The sequence below is a fragment of the Vombatus ursinus genome, unplaced genomic scaffold, assembly GCF_900497805.2.
Source record: "Vombatus ursinus unplaced genomic scaffold, bare-nosed wombat genome assembly UNPS02014772.1, whole genome shotgun sequence".
Lineage (NCBI taxonomy): Eukaryota > Metazoa > Chordata > Mammalia > Diprotodontia > Vombatidae > Vombatus > Vombatus ursinus.
Genome location: NW_020954550.1, coordinates 24,311,321 through 24,338,413, shown reverse-complemented (window position 1 = coordinate 24,338,413; position 27,093 = coordinate 24,311,321). Strand labels below are relative to the sequence as shown.

At 37.4% G+C, this 27,093-nt stretch overlaps 2 protein-coding genes across 3 annotated transcripts in view; one reads left to right on the top strand and one right to left on the bottom strand.

The window, feature by feature from the left end:
• The window catches only part of ITGA2 (integrin subunit alpha 2), a 148,489-nt gene extending 144,401 nt beyond the window's left edge, over positions 1–4,088 (top strand). Inside the window, exon 30 of the mRNA XM_027863389.1 lies at positions 1,973–4,088. Coding sequence (XP_027719190.1) covers positions 1,973–2,053 — 81 coding nt within the window. The 3' untranslated portion in view covers positions 2,054–4,088. The remainder of the gene's footprint in view (positions 1–1,972) is intronic.
• Positions 4,089–9,308: 5,220 nt separating this feature from the next.
• Positions 9,309–23,967, bottom strand: MOCS2 (molybdenum cofactor synthesis 2). 2 transcript variants are annotated; one of them, XM_027863447.1, is made up of 6 exons: positions 23,861–23,967; positions 17,854–17,998; positions 15,503–15,630; positions 14,717–14,867; positions 13,719–13,842; positions 9,309–11,274 (listed from the first exon to the last, which is right to left on the bottom strand). In XM_027863447.1, exons 2-6 carry the CDS (start codon positions 17,949–17,951, stop codon positions 11,206–11,208), a joined length of 570 nt encoding a protein of 189 aa, XP_027719248.1. In that variant the 5' UTR covers positions 17,952–17,998; positions 23,861–23,967; the 3' UTR covers positions 9,309–11,205. The 2 variants fall into 2 exon arrangements, with proteins under 2 accessions (XP_027719248.1, XP_027719247.1); XM_027863446.1 differs by lacking the exon at positions 23,861–23,967 and adding an exon at positions 20,930–21,017.
• Positions 23,968–27,093: the final 3,126 nt, after the last annotated feature.

Genomic DNA, 27,093 nt, shown 5'->3' with positions numbered 1-27,093 from the left:
TCTAATTTACTTTTCTATATACTATAGGTATTTATATGCTAATTTGCATATAGGCTAGCCAATTTGTAAATGTATTAGTTTTGGCATTTAGGTCATAATGTGTATTATATTGCACGAAAGTTGCGTAAACAGTTAAGATTCTTTTGTTTGTATGTTGAATTCTGGGTTACTTTTTCAAGCCCTTATCCTAAACATTCCATTTTCTGTTCAGAAATTTACAATCCTTCCAGTAGCCCAGGTTTTCCCCCTTTGAGTCAGTCCTTGACTTTGCCCTATCCCTCATCCCAATTATCCAATCAGATGCCAAATCTTATTAATTCTGACTCCCTAACAGTTCACTTGTCTGCCCCTTTCTCTCCATGCACACATTTAATTCAGGCCTTCATCACCTCTTACCAGACAAACACAGGATATCTCAAAAGTCTTAGTGTAGCTTTCAGTGATGAAAGCTGAAAACTGCATTAAGACTTTTGGGACACCATGTACTAGAGCCTCTGAATTGATTTCTCTATTCCTAGTCTTTCTCCTCTCCAATATAACCTTTGCATAGCCAAAATTATATTCCTAACAGACAGCTCTGACCATGACACCTCCATGCTTAAAAAAAAAAACCTATAGTAGCTATAGGATAAAGTTATTCAAGGGAAAGAATTTGAGGTCAGAGAACCTGGGTTCTAAATCTGGGCTTTATCACTCACTATGTGTGTGACTTTGGGCAAGTTACTCAGCCTTCGTTTCTTCATCTGTAAAATGAGGAGACTGGATGTAGATGATCCTTTAACTCTAAGTGATTCTATGATACTATAGTATATAAATTGCTTTGCCTGGCAGTTAAAGCCCTCAACAATCTGGCTGCCACCTACTCCATACCAGTCCATTTCACAAAGTCTACATTCTAGCCAAACAACAACTCAGCCTTCACCAAACCTGATAATCCACCTCCAGCCTCCATTCCTCATTGCTGGAATACACTTCCTTCTTTTCTATCTGACCTGATATTGTGACCATTTCTTCCCACCTAGAATATTACCCACAGACTGGACTCCCAGAAACTATACCCCCAACTCAGTGGGAAATTAATCCACTCAGCTTTGGAACTTCCACCCTGGGGTTGAGATGTCTTGATTAAGGAGTGAGTGACAAATGCACCTAGCCCATTATTCATGACAGGCCCAGACCTGACCATGCTTTACGTCCCATCCAGTTGTCTTATCTGGTCATCTGTCATGCCAGTGTACACATACCCAACCCCAACCTTCTTCTTCTTGCTCTGGGAACAGTAATCCAGTCAATATTACTATTGGAAAGGGAGACCCCAGATCACAACTCCCTTACCTGGCCAGCATTCTTTGGATGTGTTGTTTCTACAGGAATGGTCTTACTTTTTTACTTGTATTCTCAGGGTTTATCATGTGCTTAGCATATACTAAATGCTTGCTTAATAAATGCATTTTCGGGGGGCAGCTAGGTGGCACAGTGGATAGAGCACTGGCCCTGAAGTCAGGAGGACCTGAGTTCAAATCTGGCCTCAAACCAAACACTTGACACATTCTAGCTGTGTGACCCGGGGCAAGTCACTTAACCCCAATTGCCTAAAAAAAAATGCATTTTCATTCATTCTCTGCTCATCTTCCCCTCTCAGAATCCTCTTTTTCTTCCAAACTCACCTCAAATGCTATTTCCTCTATAAAGCTTTCCTTGATACCCCTCCGCTATTACTGTTCTCTCCCTAAACAGAAGAGGTGAGGGTCCAATTCCCTCAATAGAATTTAAGTTCCCTGAAGGCAGCAAGTTTTGTTTTTGTCTTAGTATCCCCAGGGATGAGGAATGATGAATGTATCTTACATAAATTAGACATTTAATAAAGGTTTGTCAAATTGAATTGATTGCAGGTTGGGGGTTGGTAAACGTATACCTATTCCAAAGATATACTGTCAATATTTGAATACTGTTTGTTTGGTTTTTTTTGCAGCTTGGCTTTTTCAAGAGGAAATATGAGAAAATGGCCAAAAATCCTAATGAAATTGATGAGACTGCAGAGCTAAACAGCTGAATTGCTGCAGTCTTCTATCACAGTTGTAGCTGGAAATCCTTTGAATGACTGATGTTTTCAAATGTCAAAAACTCTTTTTTATAATTTTATGAGTGAAATAACGTTACAAATTTTATTTTAAGAGAAGCTGCTGGCCAGTTTGGGAATAGAAAATTTTTTTTGTGTTTGTGGGGAGACTTGCTTTTTTGAAAGTTGGGGGGATTTTTATATGAAAAAAAAAGATAGTCTTTAAACTGGCTGGACCAGAGCCTTATATTGACAGAATACATTGTGCCAGAAATTCTAAGCATTTCCTAGCCCACAAGTGTTACCAAAATGCAGCCCTATTTACAGAAGTTTACTGGAAAACAAAGTGCTCTGAAGTTGCTGCTTGCCTTCTTTGCAAAAAGGAAGATAGGGGAGCTTTTAACATCAAGACCGTCATTCTGTATCTCTTCAATCTGAACAAACATGCAAATGAGGTGAGACATAGCAACCTATAGGCAAAGGCCATTTGAGTAGCACAGCTAGGGAATTGTGAAGATAAAGTTTACCCTGGACACTGTGGGTACAGTGGAATGAATAGTGGCTCTGGAGTTGGAGAAGTTTGGGATTCAAATCCCTCCTATAATGTTTACTACCTGTGTGATTTTGCTCAAATCATTAAACCTCCCTGGGCCTCCATTTCCTAAGCTGTCAAATAAAGGGGTTGGTTTAAATGCCCTCTGAGGTCCCTTTTAACTCTAGATCTATGATCTTTCCTATCAGAATTCCTTTCCTCCATCCTGATCACCCCTCTCCCCTCTTTGAGCTTCAGACTTTGTTGCTTTTAGGTGACCAGTTATCACAGTTAAGAAATTAGGCCACTGGACAGCTCTCCTAAGCAGCTTCTGCTTTCCTATAGCCTTTTCCCTTACCTTTCTGAACTAAGATTTTCTAAAAGCCCCATGTCTGTTGTATTTTTTGTCTTATCTGTGTCCCTACCCCCATGCTGAATGCCATGGCGACTAGAGTATGGGTGCTAAGAATATCTTTGGTTTTGCATATATGAATTGTTTGTCAGTCAAAAAACCACCTAGATCATCTGAAGCCTTTCCAGTTCAGAGTTAGCTCAGCCATAAAATCAAGGTGTTGGGCTAAATGTCTTCTGGGGTCACTTTAAGTTCTAAAATGCTTTTCAGTGTAAAGTACAAAGCAACAACTAATCCAGGAACTTAGATGTGGCTTTGGAGAAAAAGACTCCATCTGTGACTTGCTCCAAGTGCCCTGCCCTTTTTTAAACAACCCCAGCATAAGAGCCAGCTGGACAGTGATGGATAACTGAGCCTGATAATTGATAACAGATAATCAATGGTCCTATATTCTTGTTTATCTTGCGTTCCACCAAAACAACTCAGTTATCCATATAATTTCAGGATCTTATTCATAAACTATAGGATATTAATAGAACTGAGATAGATATGCCAGAGATTCATTCTTATTGCAGCTGATCAAATAATTCCAGCAGAAATTGTGTCACTTAATAAAAGAAGTTTTATATTTATGTAGCACTTTAAAATTTGCAAAACACTTTCCTCAAAACTTCTCCTATGAGGTAGGTAGTTTGGGTATGATTCCTATTGTACATATGGAGTTAAGGCTTAAAACAGCTATGTCAACTAGCTACTAAGCATCTGAGCTATGACTCAAAGCCATGGCTTATGGCTCCAAGTCTGGTACTTCTCCTGCCATATATCTTGCTGCTTCTCAGAAGAAACTAGCATTAAATAGCCAAGGCATTTTTAATTTATACATGCAAGCTACTGTATTTACCAGTCCTGATGGGTGTAACATAGATTCTAACGTGCAAATAAGCTCTGTTCAGTTGTGCCTTGATAACTCTTCAATATGGGCCACCTTAGGCTGTCCACCTACCCTGACATTCAATGTGTAGCAAGCCTTTTCAGGCTTGGCCAATTCTGAGGCAAGATCATCTCACCTCTATGTTTTTTTCTGTAAAGTAGCTTAGGTTACTACAGATAATAAAAACAAAACAAAATTAAAAAAAAAAAAAACACTGGTCTTGTTAACCATGAAGAGAACAGATCTTAGTATTATATTGTGGAAGTTACAATTAGGTGTATATGCCATCCACTTTTAAGCCTGAGTATGTACTAGTCCTAGGCCTTTAGAACTATGTATCTATAGAAAAAAAAGTATCCATTTTATAAACGGAACATAAGCTCCAGAGAAAAGAGTTTAAATAAAACCAGAAATTATGGCTGCCTTGCTACAGCCTAACTGTGGATCTTGTAATGATTATCTAACCTTTATGGACTAGGTCCCACATTATTGTTTCCCCTGATAAAGAACTGGACATTTAATTCAGATCTTGGTATCACTTTTTAGTCGTAAAATGAGCAGAAAGATTCTGTGATTCTCAAAGCCTTTAACTGGCCAGGGAAAATTTTGCTAACCAGAGATTTTATTTTTTATAAAATAAACAGTTTCAAGAACAAAGAAAGTGAAACTTAAAAAACTTTTGTATATGATGTTGTAATAATGTCAAAGAAACTAATAATTCAAGATTGTGTTAGGACAAAACCAGTTTCTTATGCAAAGTGGTTGTTGTAACACTGCTGTTATAAAAAGAACATCTTCTACTTTCACATATGGGGTACTCAACCATAATAAAACCAAATGTATGAAAATCCAAAATAAATGAATCAGAAAGTGATTATCTATTTTATATAATGATTCATCCCTGGAATCCTTTAAACTGAGTGCCCCCCCCCATTTTAAAATGATTTCATTTGTACACAACTTATTCAAGAAAACAAATGATCTAAACCTTGTCTAAGTAATTTTGGGGGCCACCTACTAATGTTTGAAACACTAAGTTAACAAATTATACGTGTAGCATAAAATGACATAGTTGGAAGGTAAACACTGAGGCAAAATTAAAACATAAATGAGTATTTAAACTTTGAAAAATTAAAAGGTCTAATATATGGTATTGAAAATGATAAATTATCATTTCAAATATAGTGCTACTATCTTGTTAAAGATAGTATAGACTGATAATATTGTACATATATATTTAAATATAATAGTATTACTAGACACTTCCTTTGCTTAAATCTTTGGGATGTGATTTATTTGCTAGATGTTTGGTTAAACAAAGCTTTACTGGCTACTTTCCACTTATTGCGTCAGAATTTCCCTCCCACTTCCACCTCTCCAACTTTCCATGGGCATACTTTGTCATTGTAAAAACAGGGAAGCACAATATACAAAAATGAATGTATGCACAATGTTTGTACATAGTCGCAAAACCAATATTGTACGTGTTGGCAAGAAGCTGAAATCACATTGGATTTCAACATTGGTCAAGAATTTTAGTTGTTTCTTATTGACGTAAATAATACATGAAAATCAGAATTACTCACCTATAATCATTGTAGCCCCAGTGCCAGATTATATTGTATATGTGTTATTAAAATTTTTTTTAAATATGAAGCCAAATATAAGTTTTTAATGTTATAATACAGTTTGTATATATAATACTCTACAGTCGATGTACATTTTGTAAATAGGAAGAAAATTCCATCAAAAGGCAACTGTTACAAGTTTTTAGTTAGAGAATATAAAAAGTGCCATCCTAGGTTATACCAGGGGTACTTATTGCTTCTATTATTTGTCTAATCTCCCCGAAGGCTACCTACCATGACAGTTCACTCAAGAGTTTAGGGATATAGTGGTGGCACAGTGGATAGAGTACCCAGCCTGGAATCAGGAAGACCTGAGGTTAAATTCAGCCTCAGACATAATTACTAGTTGTATGACCTTGAGTAAGTCACTTAACCTGTTTGCCTCAGTTTCCTCATCTGGAAAAAGGGGATGATAATAACATCTGCCTCTCAGGGTTGTTGTGAGGATCAAATGAGATAATAATTGTAAAAAGCATTTAGCACAGTGCCTGACACACAGTAAGCACTACATAAATGTTAGCTATTATCATTATTACCATTACCACTGGAAAAGCCATGACAATTGTTACCCAGTGAATCCACTCACATCAGTGATACCATTGCTTAAGCAATGGCTCTACACAAATTGTGGTATATAAATATAATGGAATATATTACACTGTCAGGAATTATTAATATGTGAAAAATGACTGCCTAGGCCACGGCTCCCTTTGCTGGCCCCTGCTTCCCCTAAGTTGTATCCTTTATAACCTCATAAACCTACCGTAGTTCCTGTCACATACTAGGCCCCTTTAATGCATGCCTGTCCAATCATTCAACAGGTTTCTATAGCTGATTCATATGACCTCTTAACCTCTAGGTCCATGAATTTGTTATTCCCAGGGTAGGGAAACAATGTGTCATAGTACACAGAAACTAGGGTTCAAACACAGCTATGACACTTAGCTGTAGAATGCTTTGCAAATCATTTCACTCTCCGACCTTTAATTATCTGTAAAATGGGAATATTTGCACTACCTACTTCACAAAGGTGTTGTATAAAAAGTGGCTTTAAACCCTAAAACCTTCAAAGAACACACATCAACACAAGCTTTCATTAAAACAACTGTTTGCAAGCTGCTGAGTAATTAAGGATTTAGTGGAAAAACCATTCAATCCACACTATACCCTTCACGATGCCTTAGACTTAAATAATAACTGATATATGTGGCACAATTAGGTTGTAAGTGCTTTCCCTCCATAGTAGTAGTGTCCAGTGGATAGTATAAGTGATATTTCTATTTTGCATGGAGGTAGAAACTGAAGGTAACTGAAGGTTAGGTGATTGATGTGTACAAGATCACATGGCTGTTTAGTTTCTGGGGCTGAAATTGAACCCAGTTATCCTGGCAAAGTCTCTTGACTTCATGTGGCCTTATCCTCATCCTTCAAAGGTGCAGTCTTTTTCTGAGCCATCCTAACTTAAAAGAAAAATGCTTGTTAACCTTTTTTTGTTGTTCCTTCCATTACCAAAGAAAAAAGAAAAAGATGCTCTTCCACCTGTAGAACTATGACTACACAGCCCTCTACTGGAGGACTTCCTTAATTACACAACTACATTGCAGCAATGGCTTCCGGTTTGGAGTGAAAACCGTGAAACTTAACTTACTCTGGATACTCCATGACTATATGTCTCAGAATGGGACTGAGTTTAAAAAAGAGGTGGGGAGGGGGCTCAAAATGGGAAATGGGCATATGCATCCAGGGAAGATCTCTGTTTCCACAAAAAACCACTACTTCAGTTGAAATTTTGTTGCAGAGGACTGAGAATCCCACAACAAAAATGTTCTGGTTGAGCTATACAAATTATAAGAAGACTTTACAGAAACTTCGGAACTGCTTGGAAACCCGTGAGAGATAAGAAACAGGGAGACCCGATACCAAGTCATAGAAGGGAGATGAAGGGTTCTTGCTTCCCTAGGAATTCTCAAATTTCTTACTTTAACATGGAGCTAGTGATAGTATTTCAGATGGTATCAGGCATTGGGGCAGGGTTCATACATGGAAAAGGCATAATCTATCTCCCTCCAAGAACAGCCTTATTTTCTGAAGTCATTGGACTTCACTGGAAGTCATTGATCAGAGTTCTGAAGCTTTTCACTGTTATTTTCCTTCACAATAATTACAGCAATCTTTGGCCAGTTTTATTGGTTCTGCTTTCCTCCACCTCAGTTCATGCACATTTTGCCAAATTCTGAATTTTTATAGTTACAATATTTCTTACGGTGTATTGTCTCATTATATTTATACACCTCTTTTTATAGTCATTCCTTAACCTACTGCATCACTGATGGCACCCTCTTTGCTTCTGGTTCTTGGCTACCACAAAAAGTGCTGTTACAAATATTACAGGGTAAAATGCTTGATGTTGGCTTTACTGGTTCAGAGGTATGTGCAGCTTATGGACTTTTGTAATAAAGCTACAATTTTTCCTCCAGAATAGTTGGACCAATTTGAAACATCACCAACAGTGTATTTATCCTCCCACAGCCTTTCCAACAATCACCATTCTAGCTTGTTACCTTTGTAAATTTAATGGATGTGAGGTAAAATGAGTTGCCCTAAACATGACTTCAAAAAGTTATATTTGTGATATGGAGCATGCGTTAATATTGCTGTTGATACAGAGTGGAAAAATTATCAGATTTGTAGTCAGAACATTGGTTCAGATTCCACATCTGTTACTATCTGTGTGTCCTGAGGAAAATACTTTTCTTGGGGTCTAAGATTTCCTCATATTTGAAATGAGAAGGTCCAATTAGCTGGTTTCTCTGGTCCTATTCCAGCCCTAAATTCTATGAAGCTAGTCATTCTGAATATGTATTTTTAATAGGAACTTGGGTTTTCAGAGCCAGTGTCCTCTGTAGTTACCTTGTAGATTGAGATTCCCAGACATTTAGGTCAATAGCTTGGTGATCTTCTGTTGTTTATATATTTGAAAAAATATTTAAGTTTAGAGCAACTCATATTTGTGCTTCTCATTCTCAAAATGAAAGTACTAGGGAACAGAAGGCAGCTGTGACAATGTTGGTCTTAGAGTAAATCTCTATTTCTCAACCACCCAAGAGGGGTGATAGCTATACTAAGTCCCATGCAATATTCCCAGGAGTTACAGATTCCACCACTGATTCTAGAAATTTCCTGTTTAAATATTCACTTAATAACTCTCAGCATCTACTATATGCAGAGCATTCAGGTTACCAAGATCAAATAAGGCAGTCCTTGTAGTTAAGGACCTTACTATATTAGCAGGGCTAAGGTTAAACAGGGTTAACCAAAGGACCTGTCACAAAGGATGGATAGTCTTGATTCATTCCAGATTGAGGCAAAAGACTTCTTATTGATGACATTCTTTAGAAATATGGTGACTAAAATGAAGTACTGATGAAGAAGTCTGACTTTTGGAGCAACAAATGCCACCACTAAAAACATTTTAAACATTTCTGAGTAACAAAATGTTTCAAAAATACCTATGATTCTATTAAAGTGTTCATATTAAGGGTAAATATCTGATTCTTCTACAGTGACAAAATAGATGTGACAAACTAAAATCCTATAATTTTTTTCTCTGGTACAGAAACCAAAAAGGAAAACATCTTAATTTCCAGTCAACTTCCACAATTATTCACTTTTCTTCCATTAAAAAGTCCTATTCCATTGCTGGGTTGTGGCAAGGATATGTCTGAGATCTCAAAGGTTAGGATGGTGGATCCTACTTAAGCACATCCCTTATTTTACATACATGTGATTTCATAAATAATCATAGCTCATCTACTTTCATTTAATATTTCCAAGAAAATAGTGAAATTATTCTAAAACATAATCAATTACAAAGTAATTGCTCCTAGTAGAGCTGGCTGTTTCAGTGACTAATCCAGACCTATCCATCTAGTATATGAGTTCTATGTATTATACTTGGACTCATTCAGTGACATCAAGATTTTCCATTAATTATTTTAACTTACATTAACATAATATATTGGTAAATTTAGAGTTGAGAATTATAAAAAATCATTTGTCGGAGGATCTCTGAGAGAAGCTATCCTCTCTTTTTGGAGTGAGTTCAATTTAATCTTTTGCTTTTACTATCTTCTTTCTGGACCACCAAATAAAATGTGTATTTTCACATACAAAGTAGAAGAGAAAAAAGAAGCTAGCATATGAAGCCACAAATTACAGCTTGCTTTTTCTTCTATAATAAATTCAGTATGTAACTTTTAAAGCTGACCTGCTTGTCTGTGGTTCTTTCTGGCTTTTCTTTAGTTTGCTTCTATGATTTTTTTAATGCTTTAATGACTGTTTTCTTTCTTATCTCTACCCTTCCTCTCACACTCAACTCACCCCTCACCCCCATTGAAGGAAAAACAAACACACACCAAAATAGTTGTTAACAAGTCTGCAGTCAAGCAAAACAAATTCCCGCATTGGCTGTGTATAAAAAAAGAATGTCCCTTTCTGAATCTTGAATCCATCACCTCTCTTAGGAGGTGGGCAGCATGCTTCGTTCTTTGGAATCTTGGTTGAGCACTGCAGTACTTTGTTCTTAAGACTTTAGAACTGTTCACAATTCCTAAATCTTTTCAGGTTGTTTTTCTTTATGATGCTGTTATAAATCATTTTCTAGTTCTTAATCAGACCATACAAGTCTTCAATGGGCTCAATTCTGAATGGCAGATATCAACACAAGTGATAGTTAATGAGTACTTTTTTTTTAATTTTATAACTAATTTACTGGCTTTAAAATTCATACAGAATTAAGAATGAATCAACAAAAATGTACTTGAATTGATCTGTGGTAAGAAAGAAATTTGAAGCTTCTGAACACATATAACACATTGAATATTTATATTATCTTTGTTGAAAAAAAATCAATTGACCCTTCATGCCCCAGGAATTGAAGGATATGTATTTTTACTACATATATGTTTTCTAGAGTTATGTGATTATACCTGGTTGGAAGTTAAGTATTAAAAGCACGAAGGCCACTGAACTCTCAAGACTGACCGAAATGTTTATTTCAACTTTAAATTTCTTTGCTCCGTGGTTTCGTATTCTAAGACAACAGAGTAGAAAATAACTATATTGGGGTACCTGTTCCAACTTTACCAATACCTATGTCATTACTGATCTTCTAGGAAGAGGTATAACCAAGAGGGAAATAGGGGCACACACCTGTAAGCAGACACACAATTAGCTTGGTAGTAGAAGATGCTTACTTCTCCTATCACTCCCTAAATATAAATCATGTCATTATTCCTCCAAACCGCTCTTATTCCTAAATCCCTCCTAGCTTTTTCCTTGCTGCCTCATTGGGATGCTATAAAAGAACCTGCCTTTGGCCAAATATCGTGACCTTGTTGAACTGAATTAAACTTAAATTTACATAGCATTTTTAAGTTTACCAAACAGTTCCCTCCCTGCTCATAAGCCTATAAGTTAGGTAGTATCATACCTGCTTAAAAGTTGAGAAAAGTGAGGTTCTGGGAAGTTATTATGACTTTACAACAGTCAAAATGCCCAATAAGAGTTAGAAATGAAGTCCAACTCTGTCCACTTTATCATAGTGCCTCAGAAAGATCAAAAAAGCCAAAAATAAAGGAAAAAAACATACAATTATAGTAAATGGAGCACTTTTTAGAGCTCTAAATTTTCCTTTAGTAAAAATTAGTCCTTTTTTGTCCAAAAGCATTCTTTGTTTCTTTTCCAAGATGATGTTTCTTCTTCATAAAGTTCCTAAAAATAGAAACGATTTTTAAAATACAGCATTTTCCTCACAATAAGTGTAAAAGTTCTGAATAAAATAGTCAAACTAAGTCTCCTTCCATTTAAAACTCTACTGTTTCATATGAACTTGTAAATTTGAATTTAAAAAAAAAAAGATATGACTTAAATTCTTCAGCATCCATAGAAACTCTACTCTGGCACCTCCTCATAACAAATAAAGTGAATAGAAATTAATTTCCAAGGCTATGCTAAAGTAAGAGTTCTAGCACATCCTACCAAGCTGGAAAGGACTGAAGTATGTATTAGGTGACAATCTGTGTTAGGCAGCCATCTAGTCCTCCCCACGAATTTTTTTTAAAAAACATTCTGTCTTTTTTTCCCCAATATCACTATCCCTTCCCAAGCACTCCACTACCCATATTTTCAAGAAACACCATTTGCTTAGATTTTGATTCCACTGATAATTTAATATCAACCTCGAAATCCTGTTCTAGGTTAAAACTCATTTTCTACACTCTGGTGGCCCAACTATAATCATTTAATAACAGAAACAGCACTTGTGTCTTTGGATATATTCTATTTGCTTATAGTACCTAAGACATAAGAGATAGTTAATGATGTCTGTTATTTGTTGAATTGAGTAAAACTATTTCTCTCAAGATGTATGGTCTCTATTGAAATATAGAGGAAAAAATGATATGAACATCTTACTTTCCTATCTAGTTCTCTCATGGGTTCAGGAAAACAACAACAACAACATACACATGTACACACACACACAACTAAAATCCCTAATACAGCTGGAACAAGGAGTATAACCTACTCAGAAGGTCAAAGGACAGGAAATGCTCATGGAGAGGGCTAAAAGCTTTTTTAAGACTAAGCAATACTCAGCTAGTCACCTACCACAACACTTAAAAGTGAAATACATGTTCAAAGAAATAATCTTGTTTCTCTTGATATTGTTAAGTACTAAGGATTTCCTTAAAAAATGATCAAAGTAAATTAATAGAGACCAAGTCTTTCCCCCCAAACTTCACAAAAACAAAAAACCTAAATTAAAGTCTTTCTGAAAGTATAAGTTGACAATCTGAATTGGAAGGGAATTGGTTGCCAATGATGTGTCTTCTTATCCATTTTGATAGTGGCCTTACTATTGCTAAAATGCTTTTTTTGTGAATAGCAGTCTTTTTATCTTTGTTTTGATACTTTTTACCCACTTAGTGCTATTACCTACTCAAAACTGCAACACATGTATTTTAATGAGTTTTAAAAGTAACACTACTTAGAAAATAAACAAAAACTTTTTATTTAATACAATGGGGGGGGAGGTTTAGGGAATATTTAGAACAACTCTAACTTCTCCTCAAAGAAAAAAAAATAACTTGAAATCAGAAAAGGAAAATGTTATATGAGGTGTTTTTAAGTCTCAGTATCTATGATGTGGCTAAGGACCAGATTTCATGTTAATGAAGAAAATTAGGAAAATTTATTTAAAATTAGTTAATTTTTAATTCAATGTATATTGAATATCTAAATACTTCTATAGGGAATACAAGGTCATTTTTAAGTCCTAAATATTGTTAGCTCAATTCAACACAAAGTCAATCAATCAAATAATTTATTGAGGGCTAGTATATGATTCAATTAGGTCTTCTGCAGAGAAGCACCATGGAGTAGAAAGTGACTTGAAAGCTACTACTTCCTGGCTCCGGAGCCAAGCAGGCCTGGTTTCAATCCTGCCTCTGACATATACTAACCATTTAATCTCTTGGTCCCAGCCACACTTCCAGACTATAAATTTCAGAGAAGGTGCCAATTTGCATTGGGAGAGGGAGTTCCCTATGACAATGAAATCACAGGTCTAGTCCCCACTAGTATATATTTCAGGAATCACAGGGGATACAATAAATGGCTCTTGCTCTCAAAGGACATAAATTCTTCAAATTAAAAGATGTCAAAAAAATGAGTTCAAAGGAGAGATTAATTTGAGCCAGAGTGGTTAGGGAAAAAGTATGAAAATGAAAGATAGTGTTAAGAGGGGATAACATACCAGGCAAGAGAACATATAGCTAGTAAAGCAAAAGCACGTTCAAGAAACAGTTTATAGACTAGGCTGGCTAGAAAAGAATTCACAAGGGAGGCAACAGAATGTAAAGGTGAAAAGGTAGACTGGGAATAAAATGTGGAGGACCTTGAATGCCAGGATAAGAATTACTGACTATATATTTTAGGGTTTGTAAATAAGGGAGGGACATGACATGATGGGATCAACGTTTTAGGAAGCTAACTGCAATAGATTAGCCCTAAGGTGATAAAGATTCCTTAGCATATATAATGCTACAAAATTCATGAGTAAAATTCTTTTATATATTCCTGTGTGTATATACATACATATATGTGTATATATATATATGTTTATTCAAATGACAGTCAGATATCAAGTTTTTTACCTTTTTCCAAATTGGAACTTTGCCTTTTAATGTATCAATAATATATTTCACAGCTTCAAGGGATGCAGCCCTGTGTGCTGAAGACACAGCAATGACCACACTTGCTTCTGTTACTGGAACTAAGCTTAAATAAGATGGAGGGGAAAAAATGTTTTAATATAGTGTTGAAACTATATTCCATACCAGAATTGTATCCAAATGGGAACACAGAAGTTGAGCCAATTTTTTGCTAGGCATCTATCCCATCTTTTAGAGAAGGGAAAGAATTATATTGTACACCTGGGTACATCATGTTGCATATTCTATGGTACATCTGAGTAGAGAAAGTCTTTTCTACCTAATATCCACTGTACATTGTACCCCCTAATCACCACAGACCCCATTTCAAAAACTCCCTCGAAAACCTGAAACTCCATTTCTTTTTTTTTTTCAGTTCCTTTGACCTCCTTATCATTTCTCTTAATTGTATAAAAATACAAACTAAATGAAATGTGTGCCAGTCATTTCACTTTAAGTAAAATAGCTGGCATGATAAGCAGGATCCATAAAAAAGTACAATGTGACTCTTCAAAAACAGAAAAGAAAAAAGTTTGAAGGTACTGGTCCATTGGACTCTTAGGTCATGGACAATTGAGAATTTTCAAGAATTTTAAGTATGTCCTATAGCCATATCTTTGCTAATTCCTACTACTATCAGACACAGCACAATAGTGTTATTGATGCTAAGGCACATTATGTGTAGAAAGGACTGGAATAAATTATGCTGATGAACTTACTGTTTGGCAAAAAAGAAAAAAAAAAGCTCAAAAAGGAAGCCAGAGGTGAAATATCACAACTTTCCTCAAATTTTTACTACATATATATATATATCTTCCTCCCTTAACAGAGCTCAGTTGTAGCATTATTGTGTCAAATATTCCACATTATGATCAACACAAGTTTTAAAACAGCAGCAAATGGCATTGAAATTTACAAAGATGAAATGAGGCCCAGCTCACCCAAGTCGATGGCACACAGCTATATTTTTGACTGGCCACTGCTGTCTAACAGCACCACATATTTTTCTGACTTCAGCTTCTGCCATTGGCACATATGCTTCGTATTCTAAGCTAACAACTTTTTTCCCTTCAAAGTTATTTCTTGTAGTCCCTAAAATAGAACAAAAAATTTAATAGGTAACAAATCACATATTTCCTTAAAAATACAAATATTATGTATAAAAAGAAATGTTTTTTCTCCACAGAACAATAAAAGTAATCAGTCCAATATTAATTTGAAAACTTTCCAGAACCTATGTAGTAATTGTAATTGACTATCTGTAGACCCAGATGTAAGGAAAAAACTAAATATGAAATCATTATCATAGAGTCTGCCGAACTACACAAAATTATTTCACTCAGTGAATGAAACAGTGTTCCTCTTATGGCACCACTAGGTGATATTCAGCACTTTAAAGAAAATAATACATGTTACTGTATTGTTTCTAAAATAGGAGAATTTTTCTTCAACATTAAAAGAAAAATAAAAAGATTCTAAGTAATGACAGTACATTTTTTTTCCTGATCTTTACATATCAGAATTTGAGTTGGTGTTTTTTGGAACTTACTAAAACACCAAATAAAATATTAAACAAATAAGTTCCTTAACATCATATTTGTCAGAATATTTATTAGTAAATTTTGAAAATTTACTAATTTGAAAATTTTCAGCTGAACAGAAGCAGAATGATCAAATGATCAGATTGTTCCTGTGCTCCTTAGAAAAGTGTGAAACTTAAAACTCACCCACAAACAGAGACACAGCTCCACAGACAGGAGAAATCACCAACTGTGAGACTTCATCTACTGAGAGCTTCTCAGCAGTAAATCTGATTACATCTTTAGGTTTGTCTTCAATTGCATTCACAGATTCCCTAGAAACAAAATATTTCCAGAATTCACTAAGTATTATCACTAATTTTTCCTTCCCTTCTGAAGTATTAGAAGATGAAAAACAAAAACAGGTGAGATATTAGATGATAAAGTGGAAATGGTTGGACACTGAGGTTGGAAGTCCCTACCTCACAGGCTAACTGTGCATAATGCACTTACTAATGCAGTGAGTTATGTTTTGGCAGAGACAGCCTTTAATTTACACTCATGTAGGGCATAGCAGGAATAATTACGTGTCCAGTATGAAGACAATAACAGAACTGTTTCATATTTACATCAAGCTTTGCTGTTTACAAAGTGCTTTCTTTACAGAAACTTTGTGAAGTATTATTATCCTCATTTTACAGTTGGGGAAACTGAAGCTCAGAGCAGTCATGTGCCTTGCTAGAGGCCATAAAATTGAAGGCTGAGCTGAGACTCAAGACTCAGAAGGACAGGAATCCTTCCGTAGCTACAATCTTGATCTTCAAGGACCTAAAATTTCAAGTTGGCCTTGCTGACAGTGTCTTCCCTTCTAGCCTCTGGAAGGCCAAACAAATCAGCTCTGATGATTCACTTCCTCCCACTCCACAATTTCCCTAACTGCCATACTATCACCTGCCAAGGTAAGGGCTACTTATTATTGCATCTGGCAAACGCAATCTTTTTACGCACACCCTGATCCTGAAGTCTGCTGTCTCCATCCACCCCTCCCTTCCTCTCCTGCACTGGGGTTGCTCTTGTACTCAGTCCCAAAGGGTTTTAGTTGCAGCCGTGAGAAGGGGAGAACAAGCTGATAATTATAGCACAAGTCATGACCACAACTTGTGCTATATCCTGGCAATATCCTGGCCATATATTTAGGGAAAGAAAAGTTTCTTCCATACTATTACTCTTTACCAAAGCAAAAGCTTAGAAGTTATGGGCAAGCACAGCTACAGTCAATTCAACAACATCCTTTCTTTCCACCTCTTTTTCTTTTTAAGAACCATAATCAGTGAGCAAACTTTGGCCTGGAAACTTTAAAATACAGATCATTTTCCACAGCCATAATTTATGTTCCTTAAATGGCCCACACTATTGCAAGAATCATTTATGGCTAGTTCTGAGATTATGTGACACAAGTTCAGAAATTATTTTTTTTAAACTGTAGAAATGAAAAGGATACACATGTATGAGATAGTCCTCCTGATATACATCTAAAGAAGGCAAACAATGCTACATATATACAAATATACACATAGACATATGTATGCATATGCATATGTATGTATTTTACACAACTATCACATTTGAAGGCACTTGTTTAAATGTAAAGAAAATAAAATGTTCTAAACTTTAAGATGAATAACATAAATCATGTCACGTTCTTCCTGTCTACAGTAGGCCAAGGCTGGGACACATTAAATGATCACCTTATATTACACACAATTAATGTCAGATTTCAGTTGAATAGTTTACAAAGATGACATGGCCCTAGTGGGCCAGGGTGGTGCTACCTGAGGCCCTGCTTGCCAAGTCCACACAAAAGAAACGAATGCTATGCCCCTCATAAAGTGTAACATTTTCCCATTCTAGCAATGAAGTATTCTTTGTCCATCAGAGACTTTGATTAAGATTCCTGTGCATGTGAATGAAACACAGAACCAAAACAGGAAGCAGTGTGGTACAAGAGAAAGAGCAATGAGTCTATCAGAGTCAGAGGATCTGGGTTCAAATTTACTTCTTTTGACTTTTACCTACATGACCTTGAGCAAATCACTTAATTTCCCTGGGTCTCAAGCTTCCTTATCGGTAAAGTGAGGGAATCAGACCAGAAGCCCTCTGAAGTCCCTTCTTGTTCTAGAAATTCTCAGGGGTGGAGAACCTGCAGCCCTGAGGCCACATGTGGCCTTCTAGGTCCTTGGGTACAGCCTTTTGACTAAGTCCAAGTTTGAATTCAGTTAAAGGGCCACATTTGAGGACCTAGAGGGCCACATGTGGCCTTGGGGTCGCAGGTTCCCCACCCTTATGATTATATAATGCTTGAATAGTTCAGATTTATATTAACATGACATCTTAGAATAAAAATAACTGGTCCAGGCACACACACACACACACACACAAACACACACACACACACCCAACAACAACAACAAGCCAGCAAACCCAAGACAACTGCTAACAAGTTTTCTAATATATTTTTCTTCTACATGACACTGGTAACAAGTGGAAACCATACATACCCCAACAGCCCAGAGTTACTATCCTCCACTAATGGGGGGGATAACTGCAATTTCATCACCTGGCTGTAGGAACAGGAGTTGATCTCCAAGCTGGACATATTCCTGACGAACAGCAAATATCACCTGATCTCTTACATCAGCTAACCTGAAGAAAACAGAACCAACATTTTAAAAAAGCTATCAAAGTTGTGATAAATAAATAAATAAAACAACACTGAAAGTTCATTCTTCTCAAAATCCAAAATATAAAAACTCAATCCAGAGCAAATATATTTTATTATTCTATAAACAAAGGCAAGAAGCACATAGAAAAATGGAGGGAAAAAAAACAAACAAATAAGAATTGAGCCATTCATGACAGAGAAAGAGAAAGAGTAAAAAGAAAAAATGAAATGAAACTACACAGTAAACAACGTACATTACTCTATATGTTACTCTCCCTTTGTAAGGGCTAAATTAACTTTAAGAAAGAACTCAAACAAAAACGCAAATCTCTTGCTCAAAATCAATTTTTTTTCCCTTTTCTATCTCCGTGGAAAAAGAATACTTTATCCATGCATTCTATAACTTTTGTGTACTGATAACACCATAAGTCAAGATTTAAACTTACTTATGTTGAACTTTTTTTTACTGATACATTTAGGGGAATATGATTTGGCTTAGAATATCCCAGGCTGTTACGACAGAATTCGGTTGTACCCTCAAATGATAATTAGATGCTATTAAATGTATAAATTGCCAGTTTTCTTTGGTGTCATTCCGAAGCTTACCAAGCAAGCTTTCAACTCATATTTGGAGTAAAAAAGATCTGGCCTTTTTGGTCCAATAGTTCAGCCCTTTCACTGCTCTCTTCACTTAACCAAAAGAAATGACATTAGATTGCTAATAAACCAGAAGCTGAATGATCAAGACAGTATTTACTGTAAAGCGTCTTTTTCTTTTCTGCACCTGTGATTTCATCCTTCAGTGTTGCAGTTCAGTGACTCATCTATACCTTACACTCTTAAACAGTTTCCTGGGGCACTGACTTGCCCATCATCACACATGTATGACAGACAGATGTTCCTGACTTCAAGACCAGGTCCCTAATCAATATGCTACTCTGCCTTCATGTGTGTCATACAACATTAAAAAAATATGTGCTGAAGATGACACATACTAGGCCATAGGAAAGGAGGATTTCTTAGCACCTCTTCCACAGGAGCTGGCTTCTGGGTAGGGCTAAAGGTGTTTCCACAGGATCAGGTGCATGAATGGCCTCTTTTTTTTAGCTTTATGAAGAGACAGGCAAACTCAAAATAGCAAGTGGTTAAGTTCAACCCCAGGTTATTCATTTAATCTGACTCTAAATAAGGGTAGATACATGTTCATGTTACAAGCCTGTGTATTCTCTCCTGAAAGCTATTAATCATTGCTAAAACTATCATGTTAAATATGGTACCACATTATGTCTACATTAAAATATCTATATTAAATGTCAATATATTAAAGATTAAAACTATATTACAGAATAAGTACACAAATAATTTATGAAAGTGTCAAAACGAAGAAATGAAATAATGTAAAAAGTAAAATCCAGCAGCAAATTTTATTTTTCAATGTCTGTTAGGTTTTTGTTTTGTTTTTTTTGGTGAGGCAATTAGGGTCAAGTGACTTGCCCAGGGTCACACAGCTAGTAAGTGTCAAGTGTCTGGTCTGACACCAGATTTGAACTCTGGTCCTTCTGACTCCAGGGCCAGTGCTCTATCTACCTCACCACCAAGCTGTCCCTTCAATGTCTTTAAATTCCTGACATTTCAACTTTAAAATTTTCAAGTTTGAAAAGTGCTCAAACTTGTTAAAAAATTTCAGAACAAGATTTGTTGCAATTAATATAGATTATAGGATTTGGAGCACATAAGGACCTTAGGGACTGTCTAATTAAAACATCACATTTTATAGATGAGAAAACTGAGGCCATAGGAGGTAATTCGAGTTGCCTAAAATTACACTGGCAAAAAGCAGTAAAGCCAGCATTCAAACCCATTTCTCCTGACTCCAAATTCAATTTTATTTCCACCACACCACATTAACTCCTATGTCTGCCCAGAAAAAAAAAAAAAAACAAAAAACAAAAAAACCTGAAAACTGATAGCATTAAAACAAAAAAACTATCAGCAAAAACCAAACCAACTTAGTGTATACTATTTCTTACATCATGTTTGTAGATACTTAAATCCAGACCTTTAAATTCACTCACTTTTTTAGCTGCAATTTTACACATTTTGTATGGGACAGAACTACGGGAACATATTGTATGAACTGGAAATATTGGGAAATAACCGAATCCAGAATTTTTTAGAGATGAGGACCAATGATACTATTTAAGATCAGTTTACTGACCAGGATTGAAATCCACAAGGTGTCCCTCTCTCCCTTTTACAGAAAATCATGGTCCTGCTCTAGGATGATGTCAGCTAATTTGACTATGTAAAAAAGAAAAAAAAAAAGAGGGAACTTGCAATATACCATATAGTCAAATGAATAAATAGTAACAAAAAGTAGCCTTGTGACCAACAGAAATATGGGCAAGAACAGGAAAAAACAATTATTTCTAAGATCAGGAACAAAGATTACTTAATTCATCCCTACCAGGGAAAAGAAGTTGTGCCAATTGGTAATATGACCACACAGAATTATGCCATGGGAATGTACCTTCAAGACTATCTAGTCCAACTCCTTAATTTCAGAGAAAAGTAAACTAAGGTCTAGAGAGGTTAAGTGACTTGCCAAAGGTCATACGGCTAATATGACACAAACTCAAGACTCTCTGACACCTGGTACTCCTAGTCCTCTTTCCAGTATGCCACAATGCCTTCTTTATTCTCTGGAGGCTATAAGAACCATATGTCTCTCCAGAAGAAAATGACCTGCTGGGTAAAGTCCAGTCTACCCTGTTAACACTGAATGAGCTCTCAATGATCATCAGTCAGGACTGCCCTTACTCTGGAAATGGAGAAATGGCACTTAAGACCACACCTTATAAAAACGCCCCCCACCCTCACCAACCCAATATATTCCATAAATGTTAAACTACCTAGGATGTAGACTTTCAATCTCTTCCCATAGCTTCAGAGACTTTATTTGTTGTGGCACAGAAATGGTCTCAGAACGAACACCTGCTAATTCAGCACTTCTTGCAAAATACAACACAGTAACCTACAGACAGCAGGAGGAAAAAGGTCATCAACAACATGCCACAGTCTTATTTTTCCTCCCAAGTAGAAGAAAAAAAAACCCAAACAAAAAAACTTTAGAATTTTAGGAAAAGTCCTTCAGGGCAATGAATACAGCTTAATTCATTTATTTGTCAGATAATGACACTGAAGCTTAAAAAGTGCCCAAAGTCACATGTAATTAATGCCATGAACAGACCTTAGGTTTGCTGACTTCCTAGTTCAATGCCCTTTCCCAAGATACCATAAGTACTCAAAGCTTGAATCACTGTACCTTGCAAGTATACCATTTTAATTACCTAGGCACAATGCTTTGCAAACGATAAGTGTTTAATAAATGTTTGCTGAAGTGAACAGAAGAATTTTATATATTAAAAATGCACATATAAAATTGTCAATAAATCAATAAATTCAGACCTTGAGAAAATTAATGAAATTCTTAGTTATTTCAAAGAAAAATCTTCAAGTTTTCAAATTCAAGCTCCACTAGAATATAAAGCTTCCTGAGGTCTGTCCTCAAACTTTGAGATGTTTTATCAGTCATTTTAATGCCAGCAAAATAACTCACAATAATTTTAGACCTGCTTTCATTTTTGCACCAGTCAGGTATAAGAACTTTGATAAGTCAATTTTTAACAAATTATACCTGACAAACTAAGTGAAAATTTTTGTACATCATTGTGAAATAACTTATAGATGCATTATTTTAACAGAAAGGGCCTCAGTTTCCTCATCTATAAAATGAGAGGGTTGGACTAGATGATCTCTAAGATTTCTTCATATGACTCAAATCCTGAGGTCCTATAACCCAGTTGCTGAAGATTATGTTACATTATTAACAAAAGCAGGTAGAAGCAGGGACTGAAATTATAATGAGGACTTGAAACACAGGATAGGCAGGTTAACTAATTCCCAGGCTCACTAAGAAACTCTGGCAACCCCGAATTCAAAGCCATTTCAAGGAAGTTAAATAATGCTCCAAAATGCAAGGCAAAACATTAACTACCATACAATCATCAGTTCTAAGCTACTGAAATAAATTCAGCACGGGACAATTTTACACACATGGAATCTATTTCTTTAAAGGAACACATGATTCCTTCCATTTTTAAAAATTCAAATACTGTTCCAAGCATCTGCAACAAAAGTTACAACTTTACTGATCACTTTGTAACATTAAAAAGGAGTTGGTATTATTCTTACTGAAGCCAAAAAGCCAGGCCAGGGCTATATTGATAAGAGCTGGGGGAGTAAAATAAAAATTAGGGTGAGGCCACTTAAGGTTCACTTCAACCTGACACAAGCCTGGCTCCAAACCAACAAGGTGTACTTTAACTTGATTGCACAAAATTGAGGGGTGCAAGGGAGCAGGGTTGTTTTTTAAACAGATTTCCCTCTCAATAAGCCCAGGCACTGTCTGTCACAGAAGCCCCAGACAACTAAGGATAGATCCTAGGATCACAGTTCTAGGTTGTGAGGCCATCCTTTTACAGATGAGTAAACTGAGTCCTAGGAAGGCTAAGTCATTTGTCCAAGGTCACACGTGCAGCAGAGGCAGGGCTTGAAACTAGGTCATCTAACTCAAGATAGTAGTGAAAACTTGAAAAAAATATTTAATTTAAATAGGTCATCCCTGTTAATGCATTCCTATCATTTCTGTTTTTAATAATTTAATTTTTATTTTATTTTTCCCAATTACATATAGACAAAAATTAACATTTAAAAAAAAATTGAGTTCCACATTCTTTCCTTCCCCTCTCCGCCCCATCTTGAGAAAGCAAAATAATTTGATAAAGATTATACATGTGGGGGGCAGCTAGGTGGCAGTGGACAGAACACAGGCCCTGGAGTCAGGGGGACCTGAGTTCAAATCCAGTCTCAGACACCTAACACTCACTAGCTGTGTGACTCTGGGCAAGTCACTTAACCCCAACTGCCTCACCAAAAAGAAAAAAAAAAAGATTATACATGTGTAGTCATAAAAAACATTTCCCCATTAACCACGTTGCAAAACAAAACAGTTTCCCCTTCCCCAAGAGTAGTAAAAAAAAAAAAAAGTATGGTTCGGTCTATTCAGACTCCATCAGTTCTTTCTCTGGAGGTGAATAGCAGTTTCCTTTAGGAATTGTCTTGGATCATTCTATGGCTAAGAATAGCTAAGTCATTCACAGTTGATCATCATACAATATTGCTGTTACTGTATACAATGTTTTGGTTCATTTCTTTAGACAAGATTTTCTTGGGGAGGTGGGGTAAAAAAAGGCAGAGGTCTAGCCCAGTTGGTGTGGGAATATGACAGTGTGACTGGTGACTCATTGGTTTACTCAATCAATCAACATTTATTAACCGCCTACTATGTGCCAGGCACTTTGCTAAGCAGTTGGGATACAAAAAGAGGCAAAAGGCAGTTCCTGCCCTCAAAGAGCTTAAAATCTAATCGGGGAGACAAGGTATAAACAAATACATTCAAAGCAAGCTATGTAATAAATCAATCAATATTTATTAAGTGCCAGGCACCATACTAAGCGCCGGAGACACAAACAAGGCCCCTGACCTCAAGGGGCTTACAATCTAAGGGAGACAACGTGCAGCTACATACCAACAAGCTATATACGGGACAACTAGGACATAATAAAGGGAAGGAAGCACTCCATTTTCTGGGCTCATGGATCCGGAGCTGGAAGGGGCCCGGCGGACATACCCAGACCAAACCCCTCATTTTCCAGATGGGGAAAATGAGGCGCAGCGAGGTAAAGCGACCCGCCTGAGGTCCCACAGCCGGCGGTCCTCACCTGGCTCTGCTGCACCATCCCGCCCTGGGGGCCCTCGACTCCAGACACAGCCACCGACCTGCCACCTCCCCACCGGACCGACCAGAAGGCGGAGGCAGAGGAGGAGAAAGCGCCGGAGGAGGCGGGGACGGCCCCGACCAACAGTTTAGGGCAGAAAGTTGGCAGACGCCTCCGGTCCCATGGCAGAGCACCGGGACATGCGCAGACGCCAGCTGGAGGCAGCTGCACGAGCGAGGCCGGGGACTGCGGCCCCGCCCTCTTCCTCCCGGTCGAACTCTCGGGCTGTGGTATCGCGAGAGCTTCCGCGCTCCTGCTGCATCGGGAGACCAGGATCGTGGTGTCATTTAAAAGCGCCCGAGGTGGGCGTCGCATATAATTCATCCTGAAAGGGCCAAGCGGTTGCTGTGGTCCTGTTTGGGGTTTCTATGCCCTCTCACCGCATGGTCGGCTTTGAGAGGGGACGCGCAGGTTCTTTATTGAGGAAGGCCATCCTTGGCTGCGGGTGACCCGGCCAAGCCAGAGCTGAAATCAGGAGCCCGCACAACCCACCTCCCCGCCCCGAAAACGGACTTTCTGTCACTGCCAAGGGCGCAAACCGCTCGCTGTTTGCTGCGCCTTTTCTGCCCTCCTCTGCAGCCTTGTAGACCCCTCCCTCACAACTCACAGCAACTCATAGCATTATTTAATTCAACATTCTCCCTATTTACGCAGTATTTACCACCCTCACCACACACATTCTTAATTCAGGCCCCTCCACACCTAATGGGCTTTTGCGTTTCCAGCGCCCACCCTCTCACCCCAGTCAGTCAAGAACTGAAAATGTTTCTCGGGGGCTAAGGATAGACAGAAACTAAGCAGCCCCTGCCCTCCGGGAGCGTAGGTTCTGTTTCGGAGATGATAAATCCGCCTCACAGCTACCGATGATTTTTATATACCCCACTCAAAAATCTAAAGGGATTCCCAATCGCCTCTATAATAAAATACAAGACCTAACAGAGTGTTTTAAAGCCTATTACAGACTGCAATTTACACCCATTTCTGCAGTTAACAATCATTTTTTACATGCCTGCTAGGTGCAAAACAGGGACTAAGTGCTGGAAATATGTGGACAAAAACAAAACAATCCCAGCCGTGAAGGAGTTCATAGTACATGGGGAAACATAAAAGAAAATGAAAGCAAGCAAAATGCAAAGTAATTAAGAAGGGGAGAGGATTCACTGAAAGTTACACTTAAGCTGGGCTTTGAAGGGAATTAGGGATTCTAAGAAGTGAAGGTAAGGAGAATGAATATTCCAGGCTTGAAAGATACCCAGTGCAAAGACATGGAGGAAGGAGGTAGAACATCATGGCCTGGGAGCAGCAGATGTGCCAACTGACTGCAACCTGGGAGTACCAAGACTATTATGAAATTGTATGAGAAAGTAGGGTGAAGCAAAATTCAGAAGGGCTTTGAGAGAAAAAATAGTGTTTTATAGAGGAATCAACTGAAGCTTGTTTCTTGAAGGGAATTGTGTGGGGTGTTTGTGACCCCAAAATGATCAAATCAGAGACTTTTTCTTAAGAAAGGCAAAAAAGGAGTTTTATTGCTTTCTCATGAGAAAGGACACACCCAGCATTCGCTCAAGATGGCTCCAGCCAGGGTGTGTGTCTGAGTGTCTTGTAAAGCAAAATATATAGACCCTATCTGCAATGTACCTGCCCTAACCCCCTTCCCCTCAACCCATTCGCTGGGTATATTAGGGGCACAATCTATTCATGGAATTCTAACTTCTATGGAAGGAAGTTCAAAACAAGTTAGAGGGGAGTGGTCTCTTTGCACAACCAGAACATCCGGTTTAGCCACATGGCACATCTGGTTTAGCCAGAATGGGCTTCAAGGCATCTGGGTGCAGTCTTGCAACAGTTATAAGTATGAAAAGTAACTGAGGTGGGGGTTAGTTCATTCCCCTGAGGGGGCTTCACCCTATATTATTCCATTCACTCCCTTATCTTGTTTACATATTTGTATAAACCAATAACCAAGAAATCAATTAATCAATAACCTAATCTCCCCCTGTCCTCTTTTCTTATCAATTCTGTGGGAACCAAACTGTTAGCATTCCTCACAGAATGATAGAGTTGGCCCTGTGCTGGATGTGCTTGAAGAGGAGACCCCAGCAGGGGTGGGGAACCTTGGGCCTAGTTTTGATTCAGGCAAAGGGCCACACTTTAGGACCTAGAGGGCCACTTGTAGCCTTGAGGCCAAAGATTCTCCACCCCTGTCTAGAGACAGGAATACTAATTAGGAGATGTAGTGAAAATAGTGCTGAACGTAAAAGCAGAGGATATAGGTTCAAATCCTAGTTCTACCACTTAGTACTTCTGTGGTTCTGAGCAAGTCATTTCACTTGTTTGAGCCTCAACTTCTTCAAATGAGTAATTTCTGTAAAATTAGTAGGTTGGACTAAATGACTTAAAGGATCTCTTCCATCTCTATGATCCCAAAATTCTCTTGACAATTCTGTGAGGTATTATTACTATTACTTTACAAATAAGGTAATAGATTCAGAAAGGTTAAGTCATTCACTCAGGTTCCCACAGCCTGAAAATTTCTGAAGTAGAACTTAATCACTGGTTTTTCTTATTCCAGTCTTGCCTGGTTTCAGGAGAATATACTATATGATAAGGCCAAGAATATTTGAGGAAACATTTATATAAATAAAACACTTGTCCCAAGTATTGTGTCTTCCCTCTTCTCCAGTCCGTCAAGTTACTGTTTAATATAAACTGTGCTAGATTCAAGAGTATACTACTAGTATAGTTCCAGGACATACAATTCTCTCTGTTCTCTAGAGCCTGGCCTAGATAAAAATGGAAAGGATCCCAGAAGTCTATTAATTGAGAAATCATTTTGTTTTGGCAACCCATTTAACAGATAATGCCAATGACTCTCAGTCCCATAGTCACCTTCCATTTCCAAGGAGATGATGGCAGAATAGTAGAAAACTGCCATGAATCAATGTCATGAATCACACAGTTTTCAGATCATCTATGCACCTTAATTTAACTATTGGTATCTAAATGTGAATTTTTTTATCCATTGCCCAACAACTTGAGTGCTATTGGAGGACTTGAACCCCATGCATTAACACAAGTTCTCAAAATGTGGTCTGGGAATTCCTGGGGGTCCCTAAGACCACTTCAATGGGCTCAAAAGGTCAAAAATATTTTAATAACAATATTAAGATTTTAAT

Excerpts from the sequence above, each read along its gene's own strand:
- MOCS2 (XM_027863447.1), bottom strand. The coding sequence starts at position 17,951 with ATGTCCAGCTTGGAGATCAACTCCTGTTCCTACAGCCAGGTGATGAAA. Across the intron at positions 14,868-15,502 it reads AGCTGTGTCTCTGTTTGTGG|GGACTACAAGAAATAACTTT; the intron begins GTGAGTTTTAAG and ends GTTCTATTTTAG. Across the intron at positions 13,843-14,716 it reads GCTGTGTGCCATCGACTTGG|CTTAGTTCCAGTAACAGAAG; the intron begins GTGAGCTGGGCC and ends ATCTTATTTAAG.